The sequence below is a fragment of the Crocodylus porosus genome, unplaced genomic scaffold (genome assembly GCF_001723895.1).
Source record: "Crocodylus porosus isolate Cpor-Errol unplaced genomic scaffold, CroPor_comp1, whole genome shotgun sequence".
NCBI lineage: Eukaryota > Metazoa > Chordata > Crocodylia > Crocodylidae > Crocodylus > Crocodylus porosus.
Window position 1 is genome coordinate 13,424,739 of NW_017728910.1, and position 19,159 is coordinate 13,443,897.

Sequence of the window (19,159 nt, forward strand, 5' to 3'; positions counted from 1 at the left end):
CAGCTTTGTGGGCTCTGAAGAGGGGGAAGAGAAAGTAGCTGCCTGCGGCAGGGGGAGGGCGGCGAGTGGGATGGAACCAACTGGGTTCCAGCCCCCTCTTGTCCACTGCAGGCTGCTGCTGGGAGGGCACCCAGCCTGGTGGGCCTGGAAACCGCATCCCCTGTACTCCAGCACCCCCTGTACACCCCCTGTCCCCGACCCCACAAAGCCTGCCTCCCAGCCCATCCACACAGTTGTGAGCTCAGTTTCATAGTTTCTAGGGTCGGAAGTGACCTGAGCAGATCATCAACTCCGACCCCCCGCCATGGCAGGAAAGAGTACTGGGGTCAAATGACCCCAGCAAGATGTTCATCTGACCTCCTCTTCAACACCCCCAGGGTAGAAGCCTGCACCACTTCTCTTGGAAGTTGGTTCCAGACCCTAGCCTTGTTGGCCAGCTAGTACGGGGGCAAAGGGTCACAGCATTACCCCTTGGGCTATAAACTGGTCTAGTCCATAATCGCAGCCCCCTGATGCAGACACCGTTTCCTGACCAGAGCAAGGGCCGCGGCAAAGGCTCCGCTTGCTGCGTCCCACCTGCTTCCAGAGGGGATGTTACACCTGCTGTGATAGAGCAGCCCAGCTTTTGGGAATTTCAGACGCTGAAGTGGATCTTGATAACATCACGTTGTGGTTGGTCTTGCTTTCCTTTTTAAGCAGGATCTGCTGCCTGTGAAGCAGGCGGTATTCAGGGGCCAGCTGGCATGGTAGGCTGATGCCCTTAGACATGTGAACAAGTCGCTTAGCACTTGGACTGAGGCCATTACAGGGCTCTGGTGGCGTAGCTGTCAGCTGGGGGAGGGGAACAGAGGTTGTCTATAACTGACGTGGTGCTGTCAGGAAAGCTGTTGTGTGGCTGCAGCTTTGCTGGCAGAAGTATGTGTCTTCTGGCAAAACATTTGCTGCTCAGGAAGCTGCTGTAACATTGACTTCAGAAGAGCAGCAGTGCACACCAGCAGTTTTTAGGATGGCACCAGCTGTCCAATAAACATAGCACAGCTCCATGAGTGGAGAGACATCTCCTTTCCCTTCCCACTCCTTGCATTTATCTGTATAAAGACTAGCAGCTCCCCTGCTCTGGTTCTGGCTTTTTTGCACAAAGCTTATTGTATGCAAAGTGTTCTGCACCAGTTATAGGACTGGGACTGGGTCCTGAGTTTCCGCATAGGGACTTTACTCTGTCTGAAGAACACATCATCTAGCTAAACAAGTTCCTTTGCTTTTTTTTAGGCCAGAGAGATTAAGCCACAGCCTGTCACCAAGATGCAGTATTCCCACCACTGTGAGCATCTTCTGGAGAGACTGAACAAGCAGCGAGAAGCAGGCTTTTTGTGCGACTGCACTGTAGTGATTGGTGAATTCCAGTTCAAAGCTCACCGAAATGTGCTTGCCTCATTCAGCGAGTACTTTGGTGCATTTTACAGAGATGCCTCTGACAGTAATGTCGTTTTGGATCAGAGTCAAGTAAAGGCTGATGGGTTCCAGAAACTTCTGGAGTTTATCTACACAGGAAACTTGAACCTTGACAGGTAGCGTATGCTTTTAAAGCGGGGGGGAAAAAATAAAAGAAAATTGGTTGATGAGTTCAGTTTCTATTGCATCTCCTTGTTCTTTGAAGTAAATTATGAAAAATTTACTATCAGATAGGATACATGCAGGGTAAACATCAGCTGTTTATATGGCTTCAGGTATAGCCAGGTATGTATGATTCTGCATAGCAACCTGCTGGCAGCCCTGTGTTATTTTCACTACAACGTGTGCAGCGGTGGTGCCAAGTCTGAATAGAATAAATTGAAACTAGTTTCCTGCTTTTTCTTTCATGGCCAGGTGTCTAAATTCATATCAACTGCCCCATTTGCTGTCATCTAGGTGTGGCTAAGGGCTAGTTGTTGCATCCTTTGCTTCTGTTCTCATTCAGCCACTCAAGCTCTACCCATATTGCATTTTTTATGTAGGTGCTAGACTTACCATGATCCCAGTGAGATCATGTGATCTAGAGGTCCTATTTACCATTGTTCTGGACCTTCCACTAAAAAAACTTTTCTACAGTCTTTACTTAAGCCACCCAGAAACTGCTTATAGTTTTCAGGAATTAAGAGAGTCCACATCAAAATTAAAAGTCACATTGCATAATCACACTGTTAGAGGTAAAGCTGGAATTAACATCCATCCTTACAATAGTGTCTGTTTACATTTTCTCTGAGTTAATGTGACATAATTATTTTGTGGTGGTTTTCAGAGTCTTTGAGTCTGTTGTCTGGAAAGTCAGATGTGTCCTCCTCAATTTCTTACAGAGGGCAAACAACTTCATTCTTTCCAGACCCCAGCAGACTAAATATGTTGGAGAGGTAAAGTCCAAAGTTTCAGAGACATCCTCACTTAAAAAAAAAAGAAAACAACAAAAACCCAGACACTAATCTGATTTGGTTTAGTTCTAACTGTTCCAAGTGGCACCCAAAATTACTGTATCTGAAGAAATTATGGGAAAAAAATACTTCTGTATCTTTTAATTGGTTGACTTGGCATACTCTATCACTTTGTATGAAGTCAGCACTCCCTGTTTTTTGTGTGGGTCTTCCATACAACAGGTGGATAAAGAAATAGATTTTAAAAGACAGGGAAATCTGATAGTAGAACAGAGCAGTCATGATGAAGCTAGAGGTGCATGTGGAGTTTTGGTTCATTTTTTAGATGCTTAGATTTACTTTGCACAGTTTCTTTTAAAATAGTCATGAAAATGCATTGTAATAAAGAAATATTTTATTACAGTGATAGTTTCAAGCAGTGAAAATTCTCAAGCCTGAACAGATTTGTGTACAATTCCTGCTGTTGAGAATGCATTCTGGTTCATTTTTGAACACACTCTCACTGCAACTGATCTCTGTGACGTGGTCAGTGCTGACAACTGAAAGAGATGTTCAGATGATAGGTATACCCTGAAAAGATGAAACAACCTGCTTATGTTCACCTTTTAGACATGCACACAAACTCCAGCAGCTCCTGGGAGTTTCCATAGCTAAGTGGGTGAAACCCCTGCACATCGGAGATAAAATCAGCACTTGAAAGGTAGCGTAATACAAGAGACTCTGGTAACTGCATTTAAGTACAAAGAGTGGAAGGCTTTTTTGGATCCTGATTCTGCATTCAGATCCACACTTGCAGGTGTTAAAAGCTGCTATTACTGCATCCATGTTGCTTAGTTACAGTTACAAAGTCAGGCAATGTAAAAGCCCCATTAATTCTGCCACGCTGCATGTCTACAGGAAAATGAACACACATAAACATGTGGACACTTACAGCATGAACGCATTCAGTTTATACATCACTGGGTTTGTGATGTTTCCTATTAGGCTAGAATACATTTCATGTACTACAGTCAATGGCAAGATTTTAATGGATCCCACTGTTGTATATTTCTTGTTTTGTGTATCCTTAAATATATAGTTGTGTGATTAAAAAATTCTGTGCCTTACATATAGTGAAATAGTAGTTTCTATCAATTATGTGAGCAAATTAGTCCAACAGGTGGAACCTTTTCTCTGTATTTTCTAGCCTGTGATTTGAACTGTGCAATTAAGCTGAACTCGCATCAAGTTTTGCATTTAATACATTATTACATGTAAATATTTAACTTTCTAAGTTAATTTCTATAACTGATTACTCCAGCTTTTGTGTTTTTTTTAAAGAAATACTTTAACAAACCTGTGCACTCTTAGAATGCTTCTGTAACTGCTGGCTTTGCCCTAAATGAAGAAAGCTAAAAAAAGAGAGAGGAGGAGAAAATAGATGGACAAGAAGAAAGGCAGGGAAGACAGACAGATAAGACAAGAAAAGAGAATGAGACATGGAAAAAAGAAAACAGGGGTTGAAAGATCACTAGTGGTAAATCTGTTTTACTCACTTTAGTATTGTACTTAACACTTAATGCAGGATTATTTCATATGTCAAAACATGGGCTGACAACTTCACTGCTAATTTTTACCTTTTGTTTTGTGTATTGTCATTTTTTTCTGTTTGTATTTATAGTGTATGTATATAAATGTAGATAGAGGTTACATGCATTGTTCTTAGCCAGATTATTATACTGGAAACAATAGTTTTATATAGCAAAGGAGAAAAAAACTGCTTATTTAGTATCTTTCTTTTGGATAACCTAGTACTGTGTCAAAAACACTTTATCATTGACCATGTTTCCAAGGATAATAAACCCTTAGATAGTTATTTGTTAGTATATTAATTGTATGGAGTCTTTTCTAGAGTTTTTTTAAACTATATAATTAGGTCTCTGTAGCAGGTATGTAATGGCTCCAAGTTAGACCTTTTGAGGGTATTGTTTATAAACCTGGATTCACAGTAATTCTCACCTGCAAATCAGTCCCTAAAATGGGGTTATCATCAACTTCACAGAGGTATGAAGTCTCATTCATTGTTTGCAAAGTGAGTTGAGATTCTGGATAGAAAACAATGCAGTTATTTTTGTCTGTTGTTATACTTCAACAGTAATAAGTATAATTATTATCTATATATAAAAGATACAAAGTTAGACTTTGATGTATTCTTCTCTGCCAGTTATCACTTACAATTATGAAATTATTTTTAAATGAGACTTTTATATGTATACTCCTTCTATGTGTATTTATGTATATTGATTCTCAGAGACAAGCAGTTTTTGTTGTCTAGAGCAGTATTTTCTCAACCCGTGGGTCACAACCCAAAAGTGGGTTGCAATAATATTTCAAAGGGTCATGAGCAGGGGAAGCTGCATGGCTGGGCTGGTGACACCAGGATTGGTGCCCATTCTCCTGTGGGCGGGATGGCTGGGAGACACTACTCCGGGAGGCAGGAAAGGCTGTGACCAGGCTGTCTGGTGCAACTCAGGAGCCCCAGCCTAAGGCATGTGAGCCACAGGCTTCCCCTTCTCCTTCCTCCAGCCTGTGCCAGGCTGGACTTGCTCTGCTGCTACCCACATGAGCCACAGCTGCCACAGCCACCACACTCTGGTCCAAGCGGGACAGGAGCAGCTGAGTGCCCCTTTTGGCAGGGTTGGGGGGAGGGGGACTGCAGGTTGAGAGAGGGGCCCCAGCATGGCCTGGGAGGGGAGGGAGCAGGGGACTATGGATTGGGTACCAACAGGGCCAGGGGGTGTGGGTTGGGATAAGCCATTGTTCTTGACAAATGAGTCCCAGTATGAAAACAGTTGAAAACCACTAGTCTAGGTACTCTCATTTAGTCTCATTTCTTTGCAGCTGGAATGTTAAAGAAATTCACCAGGCTGCCGATTATCTCAAAGTGGAGGAAGTGGTCACAAAATGTAAGATAAAGATGGAAGATTTTGCTTTTATTGCTAATCCATCTTCTACAGAGACATCTAGCATCACTGGAAACATTGAAATGAACCAGCAGACTTGCTTGCTCACCCTTCGAGATTACAATAATCGGGAGAAACCAGATACCCCTTCTCCAGATGTGATTCAGCCACAAGCAAAAAAGGGGGCATTGGAAAAAAAATCTGCACAAGCCAAAAGGCGAAAGAAGAATTTTAATTCACAGAAAAATGCTCAGAATAAACCAGTGCAATATCAGAACGATGTAATTGAGAACTCATCAGTTGAAATGTTCTTAGATGCAAATAAACTGGCCACGCAGATAACGGAGCAGGCAGCCCAAGGTAGCGATAACTCAGAGCTGCAGCTGGCATCTGTGATAGAAAGTGAGACTTTGGCAGCACAAGATATTCTAGTTCAGACTATTACTGCAAAACAAAAACGGGGGAAGTCACAGCAGAATGGTGCACTGAGAGAGCACTGCATGTCCAACATAGCCAGCGAAAAGAACTCTTACCAACTGCAGAGCTCAGAAGAACTTGATCAGAAATACTCCAAAGCCAAGCCGGTGTGCAACATTTGTGGGAAAGTATTTTCAGAAGCCAGTAGCCTACGGCGACACATGAGGATCCACAAAGGAGTAAAGCCTTATGTGTGCCAGCTCTGTGGGAAGGCATTTACCCAGTGTAATCAGCTGAAAACACATGTAAGAACTCATACAGGTAAGCTGTTGGCTGCTCATTTGCAACAATAGCAGGGAGAGGCGTAACTAGAAAGGAGCCCCGCTTTCTTCCACTGTGTTAAGTGAGAAACTTGGCATGACAATGGTTTGTATGTTTCTTGCTGCTAACCCTCTTCTGCCAACCTGTATTTGAAAACAGAGTGTGTATATGTGTAGCTGCCCTATTTTCCTGTGATTGCATAACAGTCTGGCAACCTGTTGCTAGAAGTCCCAGCAGAGCTGACTCAATCTATTGTTTTTCGAAGGTAATTAATAGAATACAGTGCAGAAAATATATTACAATATGGCATGACAGGAAAGCTTGACATATTATAGGTAGGGATCTCTGTAAATCACAGAAGAAGCATCATATCCCCCCCCCGCAGTAGCTCCTTTAACTTTTTTTCATTTTGGTGCTCCAGTGCTGCGCCCCCCTCCCAAAGGGCAGACACAGAGGGGCTAGGCCCTTCCCAGCAGACTGCAGCTTGAGCTTGGGCCTCGAGCTTCTGGCTTCCTGCACCCAGGCTGGGTGGGTCTCTCATGGAGCTGCCCCAAGCCTGTCAGCTGCCCGCCACAGAGGTTTGTGTGCCCACAGCTGCCACCATACCCACTGTCCTGTGCAGCACCCAGTGGCTGCAGCCACACAAGATGAATGCTAGCCAGGGCTGTTCTGCCTCCCTTGCCTCCAGCTGCTATTTCTGCTTCTGCCCCTGCCCTTGCTGTGCCACTCTGGGTGGACGGGCAGGAAGCTTCAGCCTAGTGGTTTCTGCCCAGCGCATAGAGCTTTGGCTCCAGCCCTCGGCTACCTTCCACCTGATCTGCATGCAGAGGCTGCTTATCACACCAGGCAGGTGGAGTGGATGGAAGGCAGTCAGAGCTCCATGCACTGGACAGAAGCTGCCAGGCTGAAGCTTCCACTTGCCTGGAGCAGTGCTGCATGGTGTGGCAGGAGCAGGAACTATGGCTGGAGGTGAGAGGAGCAGAACAGCCTTGCTGGACTCAGCCAGTACACAGCTTCAGGCCAGGTTGGGGAAGGTTCAGCCCAGCATCCTTTGCCCAATGCATAGAGATCCAGCTCCAGCTCTTGACTGCCCTCAGCTGGCTCTGTCTGCCCACAGGGGCTGTTCATCATACTGAGCCCACAGTGGTGCAGCAGGAGTGGGAGGAGGAGGATGAGCTGCTGGAGGCGAGGGGAAGTTGCATGCTGGCTAGGTCTGGCAGGGCTCTTCTGCCGTGCCACGCAGCACAGTGCTGGGTGGGCGAAAGGTTCTGCCCAGTGCATGGATCTCTGGCTTCAGCTGCAGCTCCCTTCAATCCGCTCTCCCCACCCGGTGCAATAAGCAGTTGCTGTAGGCAGAGTGGATGGAAGATAGCTGAGGGCTGGAGCCAGAGCTCCATGCACTGGGCAGAAGATGCCAGGCTCAAGCTTCTTGCCTGCCCACCCAGAGTGGCACAGCAGCAGTGGCAGCTGGAGGCGAGGGAGGCAGAACAGCCCTGCTGGCCCTGGCCAGCACACAGCTTGTGGTGCAGCTGCTGGGTGCTGCACAGGACAGGAGTAGTGGGGAGCTGCCTGTGCCATGGAGTAGGGGGGAGGGGGAGATCCCTGACAGGGGCTGCTCTGCCCTGCCTAGGCAGACCCCAGCTGCCAGTGGGACAGGGGACAGAGGAGGAGATTAAATCCTCCTCCCTCTCTCTGTTTGCTTTAGGGTGCAGACAAGGCTGGCCATGCCCCCTCACCGTGGCTCCAGTAGTGAGGTTGGGGAATGCCTGATGGGGTGCTACACCTGGCTGTGATCCCTCAGTGGGAGAAGGGGGGGAGGGGAAATAAACCCCTTTCCTGCTCCCTTTGCCTCAGGAGGCCATGCCAGACAAGCATTAGGCCACACCCCCACCCCTGCTCTGGTTAGGGAGCAGAGAGCACAGCCCAATGCAGGGCTGCAAGGCATGCTGGGATACTGGGGGACTCAGATTTAACTTAAGCCAGGAAGGGGTCTGGGACAGAAATTCCATAAACCACTTTGACCCTAATTAATTAAATCTGATACTACATTCAACCAGGTTCATCTTAAACTGGTTTTGGCCATTTTAAAACTGGTTTATGTGCACTGAACTTGCGTTCTATTACAAGTTTAAACCAGTTTCTGATTGCTTAAACTGGTTTATTTATAATTTCTGTCCCTAGCCATAGTGCTTCTGCCACTGCTCTTGTGAGCAAAGTAAAATTACCTATATTTTCTTCCCTTTCACTGGCCATCATAAAACGCAAGAAAAATTATTGGGTTCACTCTGTTCCCTTTTGGGGGAAACTGTAAGGAGAGGTTGGTGCTAGAAATGTTCTAGGAGCATTTGAAAGGAACTGAATGGGAAAACTGGAAGCTGAAAGGGTCAGCAGAGAGTAAACTTCTTCCTCTTCTGGTAGCCAGAGTGAAGATTTTGTTTCACACTTACCAGACCTGGACTAGTCAGTGGTTGATTTGAAAGATGAGAGGTGACTAAGGATAACTTGCTGGTAAATGGTCAGTAGCACTTTGTCCTTTACAGGCTGTTACACCTGGATTTCTTTGCAGTGATGCACAGGGTCCCTTTCATTTGTATCTACAACTGGATAGTAGGTTTCTGGATAACAGGTGTCTGGTAGTTTTCTTTTTTCAAGCTTTTATCTACATGATGTATTTAGGACTTCTGAGGTCTCTGCTTATTTATAGATTCTAGCATAGTAATGTGAGCTCGTGTTTTCTTACTGTACAGTCACATGAGACCTGAGTATAGTATATGGGATGCATTCATAGGTGATGGCATAACATCAGTTAAGTATGTGAACAGAATCATAACAAACAGGGATGGAAGGGACTTTTAAGAGGTCATCTAAGCCAGTGGTCTCCAAAGTGGGGTGCGCAAGACGATCTATTGGGGTGCAGGAAGAAAATATTAGAACTTCTATTTATATAAATATACATATATTGGGGGCGTGTGCTCAAAATTTTTTTACTGATAGGGGTGCGCGATCAAAAAAGTTTGGAGACCACTGATCTAAGCAGGCACCTTCCTGAAGGCAAGATCAGCTGTACCAGAACCATCCCTGACAGATGCTTGTCTAACCTGCTCTTAAAACCTCCAGTGGTTTCTACAACTCCCCTAGCTCACATGTTTCAGTCCTTAACTATCTTAACAGTTAGAAAGTTTCATCAAATGCTTTAGAGTAACTTTATATATATTTGAAAGCCTATGATAGGTCTCCCCTCAAATTTTTCTTCTTGAGACTAACCAATGCCAGTTCTTTTCAATCCTCCCTCCCAGCCCAGGCTTTCTAGAATGATCATTTACTACCTTTGTTGTTCTCCTTTGGACTTGTTCTGGTTGGTCCACATCTGCTCTAGCAGAGACCTTACCAGTACTGAGCAGAATAGGATTGTTTTGTGCGTCTTGCATATGATACTGTTGTTTATATATCCAGTACAATGTTGGCTTTTCCCCCCTGAAACTTTGTAATTTTTGACACATGGTCAGTTTGTGATCAGTTAAATCCCAGATCCATTTCCAAAGAACTGCTCCCTAGCCAACTGTTTCCCCACTTACGTTCATGCAGTTAACTATTGGTGCCTAAGCATAATACTTTAAACTTGTAGTTACTTGATTACATTGTAGTTATTTCAGAACATTCTTCCAGTTTGTCCAGGTTATTTTGAATTCTAATCCTGTCCTCCCAGTTGCTGGCAGCTCCCCTCAGATTGATATTGTCTGCTGATTTGACAACTTTATCCTCTATTTTAACATCTAAATCATTACTGAAATACTGAACAGTGGCCAGGAAGTTAACAGACCTGTGCAGAACCCCCGTAAATACATCCTTCCAGTATGACAGCAAGCCATTAATAATACTCTTCGAGTATGATTTGCCAACCAGCACTGTACCTACATTAGTTTTATGTAGACTGTTTCTCTAGGTTACCGAATGTCCTGCATGAGTGTCAGATGCCTTACAAAAATTAAGATGTGATATCTACTGCCCTCCTAATCCACAAGGCCTGTTACTTTGTGTGACGGGAGGCTATCCCGGGGCCAGTCACTGTATCGGTCCACCTATCTGTCTAGGCTGGTCCACCCACTTAACTTGCCTACCATGCCTTTGTTGTACAATAAATGGATGTTTCTAGGTGGGAGGCTGCCCATTGAATGCCCTGATGTCAAAAGCGCTATACATGGTTCCAACCTCCTCTTTACAGTGTCCCTTGCCTCGCAGATGGCATCCAAAGTTCTCCCAACTCCCCTGGCCCCATTGCTGGGCTGCAGTAGGCCACTGGCCCAGACTATCCGCTATTATTCCCCCAGCTCCATTGCTGAGCCACACGTAGCGTCTGACCCAAACTTGGCCTTAGGCGTTCCGGAGACTTACCTTGGCTACATGCCTTCTCACTGGGGCCTCAACTCATGCCCCCTTACTGGGATTCTTGCCTCATTAGGCTCCTAGCCCTTCTCACTGTACCCCTCTCTTGGGTCACAACTCCGCCCCCTCACTGGGGCTGTGGGGCCTTATGCCATTTAGGCCTCAGATGTCCGTTGATGTGCCTGGACCTTACTCTTGATCTACAGCTCACTTAGGACTCGGGCATCTGTAGACATACCTGGACTTCACTCTTCTCTAGGCTTCTTACTAGGCCTCACTCGTTCAGGCCTTGGACCTCAGGCCATCCTGGCCTCCATGATGTTTCCCAAGCCTGGTGCTTTTCTGTCAGGGTATGCTCCCTTAGCCTCAGCCCCTGCTGCCCTGCAGGTACCCCATGCAGGGGAAAGGCTTTCTGGCACCCCATACTCACCATTCACTAGGGAGTGACAGGTGTGGCAATTCCTGAGGACTGCCCCACCACTGGCAGCCCCACCACACCATCCTTCCCAGCAGAGTGTAGTTATAGGTCATTCCCAAGGACCAGTGCAGGTCTACCTGCCCTGGTCTTATTTTCACTGGGCTCCTATATGTTGTACCTGGGCTGCTCTCTCCCCTAGGCCCTCTACTGCAGCCTCCATCTGCTGGCTCCCTCATCTGGTCCCAGTTCTCCAGACCCCTCATTGGATGCCTCCCATCCAGAGTCTGTGCTTCAGCCTCCTTCATCACAGCCACAGTCCAGCTGAGCCCATCTTTCCTTTGGCCATGATGATCCCCATCTAAGGTCCCTTCACCCTCTCTAGGCTCTGGCCCTGCCTCCAAGCCGGTCAAGGTGCCAGATAGCACTCTGCAACCCTGATGTGCCCCTTACTGTGGGCATGCTTGCCCTTCAGCCACAAGGGCCCTGGTCCCAGCCTGGACCAGTTGGGATATCCTGGCCTCAGTGCAGCAACAGCCAATCCTATTCCACAGGAGTCCCTCTCTGGGCTCCACCATAAACAGCCATCTCTTACTGGGACTTGTGTAAAGCCCTGCCCATCACTTTTCCTTAAAAAAATAAAATAAAAAATTTAGAGTTCCAAGCTAGACCAAATCCAAACAGCCAAGTCATTCAGGAACCATATATGGCCCTACTACCGGCAAACATCCTCCACCTCACCTGGGGCTTCAGATGTTTCCAAGTCATTTGGAGAGCATCCTACGTGCAGGCCCAGGTCCAGAGGCTTGGGGGTTGGATGCCCTTGAGTTTCGCTTGCCCTCAACTATATGGTCACAGGAGCAAGCTAGGGAAAAGCCTCTCATTTCCATGAAGTGGACATAAAGTCAGGATCTTCCCACTGGAAATGAAAGTGGGAGGGTAACTACACATTACCTGTGCGGGTACTACCCCCTGCCAGAAAAGCGGCTAACCCCGGTCCCTAGGAAAACTGCCTTAGTGGTCATGGTATTTCCCCTGCCAGGTCTCAGCTGGGCTCACCTGAGCTCCAGCCTCCACCCCAGCCAGTTCTAATCAAGGGCTTGCCTAGCCCCTGTGTGTAGGCCCGTAAGCTGTGACCCCTTCCTCGGCTGGCCTACCTCTTCCTTAGGCCCTTCAGGTTTCTAGGATCCTCCTCCATCCCCATAGTTCCTACCCTAGACAGCCAGTTGTTCCTGGGAGCAACAGATCACAAACTGCTGGTCCTACCTCAGTGGTATTCCTGCAGCACCTAGGCATTGCTTCTCAGGGCCTGCTGTTAGGCTGAGGCTCTGCAGCCCAGCTCCAGTCAAGCGGCCAGCTGGCTGTCATGTGACCACCTGATTGGCTCTGCAGTCTCCTGCAGGCTGCCTCAAAGCTTGCTCAAGCCCTTAAAGTGGTAGGCACCAAAGGTGGCCTGCCACACTGGCATAAAATAAAATGAAGTTGATGTGGCAGGACTTGTTCTTGATAAATCTGCTGTGGCACCTTACCTTCTTACTGCTCACAAATTGATGGGTTGATCATTTATTCTAGTCTCTTTCTTGGAATTAAAACTAAGCTGCTGGTCCTTTTTCTCTGTGGAACCAGTTAGTGTCATGCAACAGACATTAAAGAAAAATCATCCAGAGAGACTAGATGATTTAATGGTTTCTTTTGATCACTAACATCTAGAATTTTGCATAATTATTCTTGCCAAGAAGTTAAAAAGATTCTCTATCAAGAGTTCAGTGCTAGCATTCTAAAATTCATTGTAGAAAGACACAATTTATTACAAGTTAAAAAAACCTCCAGTAACTTGTTAACTTTCCTGCTTTTACCTGTTCTACTACTAGTTACCCAATACCCAGTTTCAGCTGGTTGGTTGTTAGGTGCTATATGGGGAGCATTTAACAAGCAGCACTGGAGTAGGGACCTGTGATTTGGTAAAGGAATGGAACAGCATTTTCATTTACAGAGGAAAGAAGTAAAAGGATTTTTTATTTCCTTTCTAGGAGAGAAGCCATACAAATGTGAACTATGCGACAAAGGTTTTGCCCAGAAATGCCAGCTGGTTTTCCACAGTCGGATGCATCACGGAGAGGAGAAACCATACAAGTGTGATGTGTGCAATCTGCAGTTTGCAACATCAAGCAACCTAAAGATCCATGCCAGGTGGGTCAGAGCACTAACCAGACCAGAGCCCAACAGCTGTGAATGCAACCAGTGTAATGTATGGCAAGAACAGAATCCAGTGCAGCTGCTTATGCCTGAACTTCAGCTTTCAGGGGGCCAGTATTCCTGCTCTCAGCCTGCACTCTCCTCCTTCCCCCAGGATGTGACTGAGAGTGCCTTCTGGCAAGGCTAGATCTCCTGTTGCCCTTGGTCTCCCATTGCTTGATTAGCAAGAGCACACGGTCGGTAGAGTGTACAGAACATCCTTTAGTGGTGCTGATAGCTTTCATATTATATTGACAGAACCCTTCCCTCATTCCCAGAACTGACCCATTGCTTGTCCCAGGCCCTCAACTTGATTCAGCAGCAAGTAAAATCAGTGGGACCCTTTCTACTGACATTGGCAATTAGAGTGGGCCCAGGAGAGAGACAGCTCCACTTGAGAATCAGACTTGAATCTTTCTTCTGATAGGCCACACATTATCACTGTGTAGAATTTGAGGAGTAAGGTCCTCACTTGGGTTGCTTTAACTGCATGACTCTTCTGTTGCATGGGATTACCCAGTTGCATGTCTGTTCACAGGAAGCACAGTGGAGAGAAGCCTTATGTGTGTGATAGGTGTGGCCAGAGGTTTGCTCAAGCCAGCACACTCACATACCATGTGCGGCGCCACACGGGTGAGAAGCCGTATGTGTGTGACACCTGCGGGAAGGCATTTGCAGTCTCTAGTTCTCTTATCACCCACTCCAGAAAGCACACAGGTAAGGGGGTGGGGGGAATGGCAAGGCAACGGGCCAGAATTGGGCTAGGAGAAGGGGTGTCCGAGTTGACGAGATGAAATAAGTCGCTAGTAACAGTGGGAGTCCCTAGAGTAGAACTGGAGCAAGTGGAGTTTTAGAGTCTGCATTGGTAAGAGTTGGACTTGGGCAGTAGAAAGCACCGGAGTCACTTAGCAGCTCAGGGCTTGTGTGTTCCCCTCAAGACTTCAAAGTGGCAGAAATCAAAGTTGTCCCTGTGGTTTAGGGAGCTTTCAGACCCTTGCATGTTAAATGGAGCCATTTATACTTTATCTATGTGTCTGTATAGCAGAATAACCAGCTTTTTGTGTTTCCTTTAGGAGAGAAACCATACATATGTGGCATTTGTGGCAAGAGTTTTATTTCCTCAGGCGAGCTTAACAAACACTTTCGGTCCCATACAGGTAAGTTTCAAGGCAGGTCACTTCCTCAGCTGGGAATATTTTTTCTACATATATCTTAATATTTAAAATAGGAATAGTGGGCTATACAGGAGACATAATAGGGTTCTCATATGTACCTATGTGTTAAGTTTAAAATTGTTTAGATACTTTTTTTATTTTCAAACTCTTGTACACCTAAGATACTGACTCTTTGGCAGGGCTGGAGTTGGAATCTCTTTATCATGAGTCTGCCTGTTATACACTCTCTCTCTCTCTCACCCACCCTCCCCCTGCCACCCCGAGGAAAACTGATATTATGATCCTGCCCTGGAGGTATTGTACTGTACCATCAAATGCACATGGGAACTGCAGTAATATTAAGGACAATGTCCATAGTTGAGAATTTTAGTTTTCAAACAAACATTTAGGCAAAGAGCTTTGTTCATGTCTTGCCTTGGTTTGATTTAAACAGCAGCATCAGTCACTGCTTTCATCTATTATTGCTTGGAAAGCATTCATCTTGAATACTTTTTAAAAAAAGATTTAGTTCACAAAGGTGTTAAAAACTGAGTAGTAGTTATTTTCTTATTGTCCTAGACATTTTAGAAATCATCTCTGTAAATTATTGTAACCATCAAACCATTTTTCAGGAGAAAGACCGTTTATCTGTGAATTGTGTGGAAATTCTTACACAGATATAAAAAACCTGAAAAAGCACAAAACAAAAGTTCACACAGGTGAGTGTTTTCTTTTAAAAATGGAAGTAAAGTTAAGTGCATACAGTGATGAGCATTTCAGTCTAAATCCAGCCAGCCAAGTCAGAAAAGGAAAGATGTCTCTGGGATCTTTGCTTTAATGGCAGCCAGACTTTAGATGATAAAAACTGAAAAAATTAGGGGTGCACCAATAAAGATTTTTTTGGCCAATACTGATGGCCGATTATTAACCAGTCATACTGGCCAATACCGATCTGATTGCCAATATGTAGCCTGGCAGCTTGAAGAGCAGCATCCAGCCAGTAAGTCTGTGGGGGGAGGGGGGAGCAGATCGAGGCCCTCACAGTGGAGGAGGGAGTGGGGCTGGGGAAGGCACTGCCCAGCTGGGACAGGGCACACGGGATGGAGCCACAGATGGCTCATTCAGCGGGGTGCGGGAGGCTTATGGAAGAGGGGGAGTGGCTCCCAATGCTGCATGCACTCCAGGGGAAGCATGTGCTCCCACAGACTTGTGTGTGGAGCAAGGGCAGACTGCCCGTTGCAGCTTCTTCCTGGCAGGGGGGTAGGGCTGGGCCGGGGTTGCACTCAGGGTTGGTGGTGCTGGGGGTGGTTATGGTGTGGGCTGTAGCCACCCCAAAACTTGCTGTAGCCACCCTGTAGTCCTCCCCTCCCAGCCCACTCTGTCCCTGGCTACCCCATAGTCCCCACTCCTGGGACTGTCACCACCTGCCCCAAGCACAGCCCTGGACCAGCCTCCCTTGCGACAAAGAGCTTGGCACAGTCCCAAGCCCATAGCCCACCCCACACACAGATCCGGGGGGCACATGCCCCCTTTGCTTCCCCAAGGTGTCCTCCCCTTCCCACCCCCCGACAAGCTGCCCATGACTCTGTCCACCACCCCGTCTAGGTAGTGCCTGCCTCAGCCCTACTCCCTCCCTCACCATGGAGGCCTTGATCTTCCTCCCCACAGACTCGCCCGCGGATGCTGCTCTCCAAGCTACTGGGCTGCGCTCTTGGCTGTGTGCATGCTGCAGCTGTGCGCATGCATGCAGCATTTATCTGAGACATTATCAGCCACATTGGCCAAAAACCCTGATTTGCCAATAACATCGATTTTCCTTTTATTGGTGCCAATACGATATAGACCGATGTATCAGTGCATCTCTGGAAAAAACAGGTTTTAAAGGAAAAAGCAGGTTTTAAAGCAGTCTTGGGATTTTTAAAAACAAGTTGCAGTGATATCTGAAGCACTGACTGAGAAGTCATTATGCCCAATAGGGAATAGATGGCTGGCAAGAATTAATATTTAAAGCTCTGTTCTTTTGACTGACTAAACTGTGCCAGAGATTGCTGCACTTTCCTGAATCCCATTCAGCATGGGTCTGCCTCACCTTCTCATAGCTCCCTGGGGGACAGATTTCACTCAAATGAGGCATACATGTTCCAAGAATTATTCTTCCTAATTCTTCAAGGCCCAGTGTTCTTTTCATAAGCTGTGGAAGATAGTATTTTTTTTTTTTTTTATATAGTCAGAGGTAATCCTGGGCTGAGCTGGATTAAGAGGCACACAAGCTCAGATATACAGCTGGTACAGTGCTCCCAACTGTGCTTACCATTCTAAAAAGATTTTTTGGATATACCTAGTTCCTGTTTTAGATTTCATAGGGTGGCATTGTTACAGGGCCTTGTGAACACTTTAGTTGTCTCATTCTGCCAGGGGTCAGAAGCAAAAGGGGTCAGACTCGATGATCTAATAGGCCCCTTCTGACCCTAGAAATCTGTGAAATCTAAAAGGTTTGTAGTGTCACTCAACTCACCCTTTCAGCTGATTTTTCTGTTGCTAGTGAATGTTTCTTCACATTTATTGTTGGCATTTTACTTTTTCTTCTACAACAAATGTATTAGTCTTGTTCTCCCCCTCTTGGCCTTTCAGGATCTGAAAATCCTCCTGATTCTAGCACAGTGGATAATTCCTTCAGTGAACAAGAACCAGTTCAACATGAGAAGAGTCCTTTGTCGGAGTCCATAGACGTGAAGCCTTCGGAAATGTCTTTACCACTTCCTCTCTCCATTGGGACAGAAGACCATCAGATGCTGCTTCCTGTAACTGGTAATCAGTCTCCTTCCTCAGAAACATTACTGAGATCTACTGTGACTGGATATTCAGAACCTCAGTTTATTTTCTTACAGCAGCTGTACTAACTCTGTGCAGTATGGAACTAACAAGGCAACTAGTTGTGAACATTATTCAGGTCATTAGTAAAATGAACATAGCAACAGCCTGAACAATGCTTTTGAGTTGGATTTACTTTTTTTCCTTCCATTTTTCTGAGTGAAGACACTTGGTAATGCAACTACATAGTGCAGTGCTGGTTTTTATTTCTCGTTAAGTTTTGCTAATCTAGAATCATCAGGTTTGTCACTGATGGTTTTTAGGAGGTAATTCCTGTTCAGTAACACCTGCCTTAAGAATTTTATTAAAAATGTAAACATATCCCGGCTTTGTGCTGATTGTGTCACAATGTCATTTGTGAGCAGACATTTAAGCCATATAGTTGTTGCTGTTAGCTTATTTTAATGAACTTAGCTCAGAGGTGTGGTCCTAATGGATTGCCTTGTCCAAAAAAAAAAAACCAACCCAACTTTATCAGCACACTTAATTTCCCACAACCGGGGTAAGAGGGGAACATGAGAGAGTTGAATACGTTCACAAAACTGTCATGGAGAACGCATCTTCCAGAAGCAGCTGTTTGTGTGCACTTCCAGGTTGAGGCTAAAACAAAAGCTTTGTGCAAGTCTTTTGGAAAGGCAAGCAAGGGATATTTTCTTTTGAGGAAGGAGTCAGAGGCCAGACAGCATGGTATCTTTGAGCCATTCCTTTCCAAGGCTTGGATTCACTTTCAGAAATGAGTTGATTGTCTTAGCTGTTGTCTCTCCATATCCCCGAAACACCTCAGGGTTTGACATAGAGGTCAGAAGCTAGAAATGGAAGTGTAGTAAACCAGGTAAAAAAGCTGTGTTGACTCTATTGTGTGAAGGGAGGAACTCATCCTTGTCTCCATCTTCATCATCATGATAGTATCGGGGCCCAGTAGCATTAGGCATTGTACAGACCCAAGAGAGCAGACAGTGTCTGCCTTAAAGAGTTTAAAGTAATGAACAATGAATTCAACCCCACAAATATAAAAGTAAAAGATGAGTAACTGGAGGCCCTAACTTCTGGGGTTATACAGAACAGGTTCTTACTATCCCAGGCCAGAATTTGGTAGAGCACAATAGAAAATAATAATTAAAAATAAATATATAGTTTAAGCATTGAAGACTCATCCAATGAAGAGCTATGGAACTAGAAGTGTGTTTTCTTCCATCATAGTGATGTTTTTATTTATTTACTCCTACAATTTTGTTCTCATTCATACCTTGTGTCCAGGCCTCAAACAGAAGGTAGAAGTTGCCTTCTAATACAATCCCCTCCCTTGTGCAGCAGAGGTCTTATGAAAACGTGTGGAAAAAAATTCTCATAGAGAATAGCTTTTAATTACTCCACAAAATGACCCCTGAATCCTAGGCAAGGCTTTGTCTTTTGTCATTTTCTCAGCCTATTCTTTGTGTCCTCCTCCATTCATTTTTTTCTGTATCTTCTCAGCAAAACAGTCCTTTTATCCATGTGCTGATCATCTTATGTGTGAAGCCTGTAATACTAGTATTGCTCATATTTTATAAAACATAGCAAAGTTTGCTATCTCTTACTGTTGTGGACAGTATGAAGCACAAACAAGTCCCTGAGAAATCTTTTTGCTGCAACCATCTGCATCTCTGAAAGTAGATTCCTGCTATTCACTGCATTGGCCATCCACCTTTCCCTGTCAGCCACATCCTTCATCACTGAATTGTTTCTTTCATGACACTGGATTTTCAGTACTGCGAGAGGGTGGGGCTTTCCCCTCCCCTGCTTTTTTAACATCTGTTTCTAATTCCTTTGTAATCCCTCTAGGATTGTGGCCAACTGGTATTTGTGTGACTGAAGAATCACAAAAAAGCTCAGCCTTGAATACAAGTGACAAAGGCTCACTGTCTAACTGGACCTAGGCTTGCTCCTTGCATTTCCTGACTAAAAAATATAGCAAAAGTATCGAGACAAGTACTGTTAAATAATTAGTATCACACAAAAGAAAGCCATCTCACTTTG

The 19,159-nt window shown here is 45.5% G+C and overlaps 1 protein-coding gene across 3 annotated transcripts in view; it reads left to right on the forward strand.

Moving 5' to 3' along the window:
• MYNN (myoneurin) overlaps nucleotides 1-17,591 on the forward strand; it is a 17,938-nt gene extending 347 nt beyond the window's left edge. The window contains exons 1-8 of one of the 3 annotated variants that reach the window (XM_019532705.1): nucleotides 1,483-1,568; nucleotides 3,756-3,921; nucleotides 5,286-6,085; nucleotides 12,914-13,073; nucleotides 13,657-13,835; nucleotides 14,192-14,275; nucleotides 14,905-14,991; nucleotides 16,904-17,591. In XM_019532705.1, coding sequence (XP_019388250.1) covers nucleotides 5,362-6,085; nucleotides 12,914-13,073; nucleotides 13,657-13,835; nucleotides 14,192-14,275; nucleotides 14,905-14,991; nucleotides 16,904-17,172 — 1,503 coding nt within the window. In that variant the 5' untranslated portion in view covers nucleotides 1,483-1,568; nucleotides 3,756-3,921; nucleotides 5,286-5,361 and the 3' untranslated portion in view covers nucleotides 17,173-17,591. Of the gene's footprint in view, nucleotides 1-1,269; nucleotides 1,569-3,755; nucleotides 3,922-5,285; nucleotides 6,086-12,913; nucleotides 13,074-13,656; nucleotides 13,836-14,191; nucleotides 14,276-14,904; nucleotides 14,992-16,875 lie in introns of those variants that run through there. The other 2 variants (XM_019532703.1, XM_019532704.1) reach the window with 2 other exon arrangements.
• The last annotated feature ends 1,568 nt before the right edge of the window (nucleotides 17,592-19,159 follow it).